The sequence below is a fragment of the Xiphophorus hellerii genome, chromosome 21, assembly GCF_003331165.1.
Source record: "Xiphophorus hellerii strain 12219 chromosome 21, Xiphophorus_hellerii-4.1, whole genome shotgun sequence".
NCBI lineage: Eukaryota > Metazoa > Chordata > Actinopteri > Cyprinodontiformes > Poeciliidae > Xiphophorus > Xiphophorus hellerii.
In genome coordinates, this window is record NC_045692.1 from 3,949,071 (window position 1) to 3,959,432 (window position 10,362).

General features: G+C 41.8%; 1 protein-coding gene across 3 annotated transcripts in view; it reads left to right on the forward strand.

The window, feature by feature from the left end:
* Positions 1-10,043, forward strand: part of jcada (junctional cadherin 5 associated a) — a 32,518-nt gene extending 22,475 nt beyond the window's left edge. For all 3 annotated transcript variants that reach the window (XM_032551190.1, XM_032551192.1, XM_032551191.1), the window contains exons 4-5: positions 583-4,064; positions 6,115-10,043. In XM_032551190.1, coding sequence (XP_032407081.1) covers positions 583-4,064; positions 6,115-6,149 — 3,517 coding nt within the window. In that variant the 3' untranslated portion in view covers positions 6,150-10,043. The remainder of the gene's footprint in view (positions 1-582; positions 4,065-6,114) is intronic.
* Positions 10,044-10,362: the final 319 nt, after the last annotated feature.

Genomic DNA, 10,362 nt, shown 5'->3' on the forward strand with positions numbered 1-10,362 from the left:
GGCCAGATTTCTTTCACCTGCTGAGAAGTGCTGCAGAGTGGCACACTAATGTGTGTATGTGTGCACACACAAATGTCTCTTCATGCACCCACATCTGAACTAATGAGCAGATCTGCACAACACGATTTGAAACATTTTGGACCAGTTCCTAGTGCATTCCTCATAATACATGCATGTATCAAAGTGATGTAAGTGAATTATCAGACAATTTAAACATAAGCCAATAAAATTTCAAAAGGCCAAGATTAAAAAGCAGGCAAGCAACTTGTTCTATTTGTCCAACTGACGAAAACTGCATTAAACTATCTTAAGAGCCAAATTGTCAGTCATTTCAATCGACTAATTCAGATGAAAACATTGTCAGCTGTAACAAGTTGTGGGTTTATTGCATAAAGATAAAAAAATACAGTAGTCCAATCAGATATTTGAGACGGAAACATTTTTTTTATTAATAATCTTTAATTATTGATGCTTTATATGTCTAAATGTGCAGCAGAATAGTGCTACATATTTATTCAAGTGTATCTGTTCATAAAACCGTTGTATTGATTTTTATGTTTTCTTTGTTCCTTTAACTTTTAGGTACAGAGGGGATATGTATCCACAGGTACAAGTGGCTCCTGATGGATCTCATTGGTTCATCAGGCATCCAGCTTGTTCCTGGCCTGGTCCCCACAGAGACAGAAGTGCATCCAGCCAGAAGCAGCTTTACCCTGTGTATTCGACCCAGGAGCATTCAGGAGGAGGAGTTCAGTATATCTCCTTTGATGATCCTCGCATTCGTCACATTTCCTCAGCTCTGGGTGGTAACTCTCTGACGGACGCTGACAAAATCCGCCACATCCGTAATGAGCTTCCCAGCGTCACCGTATCAGAGCCTGCACCCGACGACAGTGCCTTTTTGCCCCCGCCACTGGGGCCTTTTGTCTCTGCCAAACTGGCAGGTGAAAATAACCAGACGTCTTCTAGCAATGTGGACAATGAAAATAAAAGGTGGCGAAGTGATTTGCACAAAGACTCTATAAGTAACTTCCGAGCACCTGACCAAAACTGCAACAACAGACATCTCAACACTCTACCATCGCCGTCGTCCCCCTCTTCAGCTTTTCAGCTCCCATTAACAAGGACCTTTTCTCGTCAGGGGTCCAGTTCGGACCAGGTCTTTGCAGAAACTATCACACAAGTAAAGACAATTGTTCCAGAGTCAGGACAAGAAATCCAAAGGAACACCAAAAGAAGAGTGAGTGAAACCATTTTTTGCCTCGTGTCCGTCCCCGTTCACACGCCGACAAACATTAATAAAGGCTTAGCAGCTGATCAGAACAATAATGAGGCAATGCCAAACCTGACCGTTACGAACACTGACACTTTTGCTGTAGGTCTCAAAGAAAGCCCCAACATCCGTAGCAAGTCTGTGAATGAGATACCTATCAAGTCACACTACTCTCACTACCACACTACCAGCACGTCCTCAATGAGGAATTACAAAAGAGCTCCGTTAAGAAAGGAGGTCATAGACGCCTGGGTACTTCAAGCAAATGAGGACAAAGAGTTAGGCTATGGTGGATCTTGGCCTGGAAACCAATACCGTAACCAGGAAACCCAAACAGGCTCACCCGTGACAGGTTTTAAAAGTCCAGAAACCCAAAGCCCCACCAAGAGACAGGAGGCTATTCATTCAGCCTCAGATACAACTATGGATAGTGCCTCCTCTTATGGATACCCAATGACGGGTCAAAAGAACCTTCATCTTTCCAGTAACAGCGCCTTCTCCCGTCTTAGCCTAAGCCCAACACAAACAGAATCACTTCAGCACACACAACAGGACTCATCATCTCCTACCAAGACACATAATCAGGGAGAACATCAGTTATCTTCTCCTAAGAAGAGCAGTCCACCTGAAAGTGAAGAACAACTGGTCTTTGGGCAATTTCTCTTGAAGCCAGTGAACCGACGACCCTGTGACGCAATTGGTGAATTGGAGACTATTAACAAAGAGATGGAAGATACGATTAGCAAAAGACCAAATGTGAGTCGATTTAAAAATGACAGTGTGGATGAAAGACTGGCTTGTTTTAAATCAGGAGAACATTTCACTGGTGGGCCAGAACCAGGCCGGGAAGCAATTAGTCTCCCACCAATGCACATCGAAAGGCCCAATAATATAAAAAAGCGATCAAAGTCCTTTGCCTCTAGTGCTGATCTAGAATCGATGGAAATGCGTGGAACTTTCTCCAAGCCACAGGCCAATAACATCCCACTAACAAGTAAGCAGCCCCCTCTTCCCAAACCAACCCGAAGCAACAATTTTCTCTTGTCTTTTGTCCCCCCTTGCAGTGATTCAAACCATCTCTACAGGCAGGACATCCCAGTTCCTCAAGAGTCCTTGTTGAGGGATGTGGGGCTTACTGTCTACACAGAAACTCCTGGTGGTCCTGGAGAGCCAATGCAGCGCTCACTTTCAGTCCCATCTCCACTCAATCATAAAGATCATAGTCAGTCCATGACAGCTCTTGTGAGAAGTAGTGGCATCTTTGAGCACAATTCAAGAGAAGAAGTTGATCGTAACTTGAAAGGACACTCTAAATCAGACCTCTCACCATACGGTGGTGAGTCAAAGGTCTGCGGAATAGACAGGGAAAGTTGCATATCGCCTGAAAAAGGCAACTCGCTACATACTACAAGACGGACAATGGAGGTGTCTTATGCGTTTAGAGATGATGATAATGATGAAAGATATGCGCTCTCTGAACCTCTAACATATAAAAATGACTCAACAATAGCAGATAAGCACTTAGAGAGCCTACTTATTCAGGAAAAAGCTAACACTTTGCCTACGGAAGACCTCAGCAACCTGTATGAGGTGAAATTTGCAAAAGGAATCCCTGAAAATGAGTCTATAGAGGAGAGGGCTGCAAGGATCTTAGGTATTACTGTTCCAGTTGAGGCTTTATGTGTTGAAGACAAACAGTCTGATGGCGACGAGCCTGAAATAGACACTGCTTTGGTTGACAAACAGCTAAGTTCCAATGAAGAAACACAGCAAGTAACAAGAGCGATTGTGCAAGTCCAAGAGGGATCCCTGATGGTCCAGGGACCAGATATGGAGGAGATCAAGGAGACAGGGTCTAGAGTGGTGCAAGAGGAAGAAGACAGACTAAAGCACACAAATGACCACAGTGATGGCCAGCAGAATCAGGATATAGAAACTCCATCAGTTCTAGACATCCCCGAGTTCCCACCAAGTAAGCTTCCTCTGTCCCTACCCGTCACACCAGACAAGACCTTATCACTGAGCATATGTAGTGGGGAGAAGAAAGGGAGAGGCGGAACATGCAAACTTATTGAATCGCTGCAAGATAAGCTGAACTGTTCTGCAGCTTCATCTGCTGCTGCTTCGACTGGGTTGACTACAGACAGAATGGCCCGTTTTAAAGAACTGGACTCTGTGTCTAGAATAAGACGCCTTAGCCTGAAAACCCCAGAGCCTGTACAGGAACCAGAATCTAAAGTAGTAGAAGATCTAACAATGAAAGTTTGTAACGAGACAAGGGAGAATGTTGCGCAGCAAGGCATTGACAAGGAGGAGCAGGAAGAGAATCGAAAAATAAGTCAAGAAGAGGAAAGCCAGGAAGAATGTGTCAACTTAAAGAAGTTTGAAGAACCAAAAGAAGTGGCTGATGAAATCTGTAGGGAAGAGCAAAGACATTTAGAGGTGGTACATGACATGACCGATGAAACTGGACAAAAGGCAAGCATCGAGATGATTGAAGAGCATTTTAAACATGAAGCTGAGGAAAGAATGATGGAATTGAGAATTGTAGAAGATGTTGAAAACACCTCGGAGAACGTGCCAGAAGCATTGGTATGTACAGCTGAGACTACCAAACATGCAGAGGAAGGAAAGTTACCAATACCAAAGCAGCGCACCAAGCTCCAGAAGCCTCCTCTGCTTCCTAAACCTCGCAGCGTTCCCAAGAGAGAAATCACTCTGCCACTGAGCTTCAGTACCGGAACCTGTGGCACCTCCGATGTGGAGGATGAAGAAATGCTCTCTGTCTCAGGTGGGTGTGAAAATCATTAGAGGATTATGACTTTTCATACATACATGTCCCCATCATAGTGAGTCATCCATTATAAAAAACATAAATATGTCATGTTTGTTACTTTACATGTACTGTATATGATATTACCCATTCTCTTATATAACGTCAGTGCTCTTTGCCCAGCAGCTTGGGTGGATGCATTGTCATCTTGAAAAATAGCTTCATCATCACCAGACCTACTTTAGATTAATTGAGTTAGTAAAGTGTCCAAAGGTTCAATGCCCTTCCTGCAGAAGTAATGACTGCCATCTGTCCTACTCCGTTGTCTGACGTGCAGTCTTGTATTATTAGTGGCTGTGGAAATGTGCTTGTTTTTTGCATGCAGTCACTGTTATACAGTGCTGCAAAAATGTTAAGAGAAACGTGCTATCCCAACCCAACCTGGCCTTTTGTGAAAAGTAGACAGTTGACAGGGAGCCTTTTATATCACTGTGGAGGATTATTGGCCCACTCCTTTTTGCAGAATTGTTTTTATTCAATAAAAAGCATGAACTTATTTGATTGAAGTTATCCCATAGCTTCTAAGTCATATTCAAGTCCAACCTTTGACTAGGCCAGTCCAAAGCCTTCCCATTGCATTGTGGTAAGCTATTTAGAGGTGGTTTTGCTTGTGTGCTTCAGAATATTGTCCTGCTGCATGGTGGCTTGACAATTAGGGGTATACGAGCCAGTTTAATGCTGTACTAGTTAAGTGTTGATCCGTTGCTGATTTGTTATGACATGCTGAGCGTGCGTACCGTACGTTGTTCCGGGTGTGTAAAGTCAATCCCAGGGGTCTTTTTTGAAGAGCAAATTCAGAATTTATTCTGTTCAAATGAAACCAGTTGTGCACAAATCCAGTTACTCCGCATGGCAACAGCATTAAAAATGACTCCACCACAGCTGTCAAAAACTTGTATGCCCTTCCGGGTTCAACACCTGTCTACTACCTGTCACCCATTGGCTTATATACTGGAGGCCACAGCCCCATCTAGTGACCACACCCAAAAATACACATATTTGGCTCCTATAAGGGGTTTTTGCAAGGGAGCAGAATTCATTGTTCCATTTGTTACAGCAAGTTGTCCAGGTCTCAAAGCAGCAAAACATCCGGAGCATCACAGAACACCACCATGTTTGACTGTTTGTGTGAGGTTTTTTGTCTGAAAAGTGGGTTAATTTTACACCTGGTTCATTTTGCACTAAACTAATCTTTTAGTTACGGGAACCTGTAACTAAAAGATTGGCATTCTGTTGGCCGGCATTTGCAAAGCAGCCAATCTGAAAGCGCCATTCACTCTCCTTGATGCGGATTGGTTGTATCCAAAAGAGCAACGATGAGGAAGACTGTTAAATAGGCAGTTCAGAGTGTTTCTAGAGGTAATCTCGAGTATTTTGGGAGTTCATGGGTGGGTGTAGTCCTTAGTCATTGCGAGTACCAGAGGTTCACCATATGTTAAAATTCAAACAAAGATGCTGAGCCTAGCTAAACCACTGCTTGGCTAAAGTAGGAAAATGTGGAAAGGTAAACAGAAAAACTAGTGGGCATGTTCTATGTTGGCCCCTTTGACATTGCATCATTGAGGTCATCATAGCAAACGTTTACTTTGGAAAGCCTGATGATCTGTGTATACCTAAACCCAGAAGCAAGTGGAGTATTAATATCCAGGTCAGTGTGGACAGGCCCTGAATCCTGCTAATATTTGCTACCACGAAAAGAGAATCATAGTTGACAGTGTCTGTTTTATTTTTTCTCCGACGTTTTACTGAGTTAGCCTCGGCATGAAATGGAAACACACTTTTCTGTAGATGAAATGAAATAAAAACAAATCTGATCTTTTTAGATGACTCTTGGACCCAATCTGACCAAGCTGTGACTCCAGCTCTCTCTCTCTCTCTCTCTCTCTCTTTCTCTCTGTAACAAAGCAAACACTGTTGAACTCTTCCTTTCAGGTCCCATTTGCTGAAAGTCTGCCCTCGTTTTCAGGGATGCCCTCTCATCTCTTCTTTCCTCTCCTTTTCTCATCAGACTCATACGACCCCAGTCGAGTAGAAAGGGTGTGACCTCCAACCACTGCCTTCACCACTGCGGAAATCTGTTTTTCTCCCATTAACAGCTTTTTTACCACCGACAAAGACTTCCATCTCGCCTCGTAGCTCAGTCGGCTCTCCCTCCCACCTCCTTCCAACATCTCCAAGAACCGACTGTCCTGGTGCTGAAAGAGCATATTTACAGCCAATAAAAGCTACAGCTGGGTGCTGCTTCTTTAGGTCGTATCAGACATGTCACCCCGTCGTCTTCGCCTCTAAAACAAGAGGCAAGAACTCAAGCAAGTGGACTTCCTCCTCTCAGAAGTCGTCTTTCCGTTTCAGAAGAATGTGTGTCGTTGATTCCCGTCCGCACTTCTTGGGAGCTTCCTTGTCGAAACCTGAATGTAAGAGTGCTTCTGTTTATCGAGCGAGCAAAAGAAATGTAACAGAAAAAAAAACACACACGCCCACAAGGTGACAGTATTGCATTACAATCAGTATTAACCTACACCAAATGTAAATAAAAGAGTTATAAGATTTTATTAAGATTATAAAGAAAAAAATATCAATCTAAGACAATAAATTGAAATGTATATTTTCTTATGTATGTTGAGAGATTAGATTTGTTTTTCAAAGTGTAATCCTTACGTGTATGAGCAGTAATAAAACTCCTAACCGTTTTTGTTCCCCCCTCCTATACGTGTGTGATCGAGAATGTACTAAGAGTTTGGGTTGCAAAGAGAAACACTGTGGTCCTTGAATAGTTTCACTCAAGAGCAATATAGTCGTCATATACAGGGCATAATACCAGTAGTAAAGTCTATTTCAAGGAGCTAATCTCATTTGCTTTGAAGCTCTACCTTTAGGTACAAGTGTTAGATTTGCACTGCGGAGATTATTGGCTCCGTGTTATTCCCAAACACCTGGTAATCTCCTCACGTACTCGGAGATTACGCTCAGAGCGATCCCCCTTTGTTCGCTCGCAGTATCAGCAAGCCTCACTGTGTTAGAAATGTCTTTAGTTAAACCGCATACTGTTCCAAAAAAAAAAAAAAAGTCATTCCATGCGTAATGTGTGGCATTAAGAGATCTGTACATGCAGTTCCGCCGAGAAGTTTACATCTTAACTTTGGGCTTTTAATGATTTATTTCAACCAGGTTTTCCACCAGAGCGAATAACTTTAGAAAGGGATTTAGGTGCCTGGGTTTGAGTAAAAGGGTCAAATTATGTGTTTGCAGGCTCATATGTATCCACATACTTTGACTAATCTTTGGTTAAATTTACCTCAAGCAGAAACTTGTCATGGCCAACACCACGTTTTTGGCATAACTTTGGCCTCTTATCACCAATGGTTGTTTTCTAATTGATGTTAGGACATTAAAGGCGTTTATTGGTAGCCATCTTTCTTCCATTTCAAAATCAGTGTTGGTGCAACAAGCTACTGTCAGCAAGTTTCAGTCGTCTAGTTGTTATTTGAGATACATTTGTAGAATTTGGAACTACCTCTCTTTCTTCACACACCAGAACCACTGGCAGCAGAGCGACCGCATCGTGTTGCTGCCCCTTCTATGTTCAGTATCATATAATTGCGCAATTTGACATTTTCACTTAATGGAAACGCGGCAAGTTAAAAAAAACAACTAATTTTTGATGAAGGGTTTGGTGCTAGGATGAGGTGTTTTTATTTGGCAGTAGCGAAACTGCAATGGAAAGACTTTTCTCGCATCACATGATCAACAACCAGATGTAGCCGCTGGCACAAACCATGAAGAAGAAAACGGCAGGAAGTGGTAGGAGGATGATGGGGTAACATGTTTTATGAATATTGTGTGAATAAACATATTCACGTGTGATTTTGTATTTCTTAGTCAATGAAAACATTTCAATTTCAAAAGTTGTGTCTTTTCAACACAATTTCACAATATTTGTCAATATTTAGCGATACTGACAAAGTTTCGCCCACGTTTGCATTAGAAGCGCAGCTCAGTTTTTGTTTTGTCTGACCCTAAAATTCTCCAGAATTTATTTGATTTGTTCATGTGAGAAACTAGCGGGGAAAAAACAGCCATGTTTTGAAGGTGTTGAATATGCAGACTGGTATAATTCTTGGTTGGTAACCTGTTAATCAGTGGTAATGTAAAAATCTTTCAATTATGAACAGTTACACCGATAATACAGCAATATCCAGTTTGTGGTGGGTTTGAGTTTTGTTGGTGTCTGGGTTGTTCCTAACCAGTTTTCGTTGATCCGAGGGGTACAGTGACCCGGCAAACTGATTTGGAGTCGTATCCAAATAACTTACACACAAATTAAATATATTTGTTGGAACAAATAGTCTTAGAATGTCCAGTTGTGAATTTCTTTTTTTAAAGGTTGCATTGGCTCTAGAGGCCTTTATTTGATAGTGAACTGACAGGAAAGTGGATAACAAGAGAAGGGGGAAGACAATGCGGCAAAGGTCATCGAACCTGCAACAGCCACAACAAAGACTAAGACCTCCATATGTGGGTTGTGCTAAACCCCTGCACCACCACAGCAGCCCTAGTTGTGTAGAAATGACTCCGAAAAAACTTTCCAATTCTTGGTTGTTCCCTTGGACGTTTCCATTGTTCTTAGTATTGGTTTTCCGTTGAGTGCTGCCAAACAAAGACAGCATAGAACTTATGCACCTTATTTTCTTAAAAAATATTGAACCTGTATGTTGCATAAATATTCCACAGAGTGGCTACAATAAATCATTAAACGCCCAAAAAAGTGCTCTGATATTCAAAGCCCGCGATGGGTTTATGCAAACGTCCGACTGGAACTGTTGAGATTTCCTCGCCAGTTTGCTGCGTTTGTGTTGTTTTTTGCGGAAAGACAGAGATGTAGCGCTACAGATCGCAGTGTGCCTTGTACACACTGTCTCAGTGGAGATGTTCGTCTGTGTGTCCCCTGTCCAGTTTGGGCAGCAGCAACTCCATTTCATTTCAACAGATAAGACACGTGAAGTTGTTTAGGCAATAATAGTATTAAGCTAAAGACGCTTAGTAACGATGCTGTACAGAATCTTGCTGTTGGAATACTAGTCACGGTATCATAAGTTGATGCTGACATATCAGTATTGTAAAAGTTGCGGGTAGAACTGGCAGTTGGTTAGCAATAGAAAAAAAATTGACAAACATGCCAAACCGAACTTTATGCTATGCATTGAATTTTTTTTTTTTTTTTTTTGGATTTTTTTTTTAACTAGCAAAGTTCAAGGCTAAAATGCTATTATCCACTTTGCTTGTGCAACCATATCACTCTGTGATCCAGCTGTATTAAACTGTGTGGGTAAAACCTGTTTGGACCGGCGTGAGGCTCGCTTGGAAGCAGCTCTGTCCGCGGTTCACAACCAGGTTCCGTGCGGGTCCGGACTCCAGCTCAGTATTCCTGCACCTCCGTGCTCCAGGTGAGGCGTTATCCGGTTCATCCCCGTTAGGTCTTTTTGTACCGCGACGTCTTTGTAACATAATCTAGACAACTGGTGCACATCCTGCTTTGATATTTTCTATTTTCATACAGAAGTATGTACAGCTTTTTTTTGTAAGTGCCGCATTTCTCCTTCCCCCTCCCCCCCTCTTTTTATTTCGGTGCATGTAACAACGCAACAAGCCACAGAGGAGGTGTATTTGAATATAATAATTGCATTTGGTACAATATAGTCTATCCAATAAACAACTGTTATATTTCATACAATGTATATTTTATTTTACAAAATGTTAAGCTACATATTTAAAACAGAACAAGGTATTTTTAGATTATTGTGAAGGCGGAGGTGTTTTCGGAGGCACAGTATTTGTCCGTACTTGGTATGATTATTGAGGCTGATCAGAAATCGAGACAAATCTGTGCTGTTGTACCCGTGCTACAGACTGTTCATAAATAAAAGTCTTTGCATGAAATGTTTTGTCAGTGTGTTAGTTTCATGTCTTTTACAAAGAGTTTGAACTCTCAAAAACACTTTTTAACAATGACACACTTAGTTTACACTAAACTTAGTTTAGTGTAATGACTTTTGAAAGAATGTTGCAACCCTACCAAAAATATATCTATAAATAGTAAACAAGGTAGGGACAGATGGGTTCAGTTGGTTATTTCTTTGTTGCCTCTTTGCAATAAGTCTTTCACTGTTGAAAGGTCTGTGTATGATTATTTATATTTGTAAGGGAAATGAATTTATTAGTTGAGCAGCAGAGTTGGATGCGGGTTGCCAAATCCTTA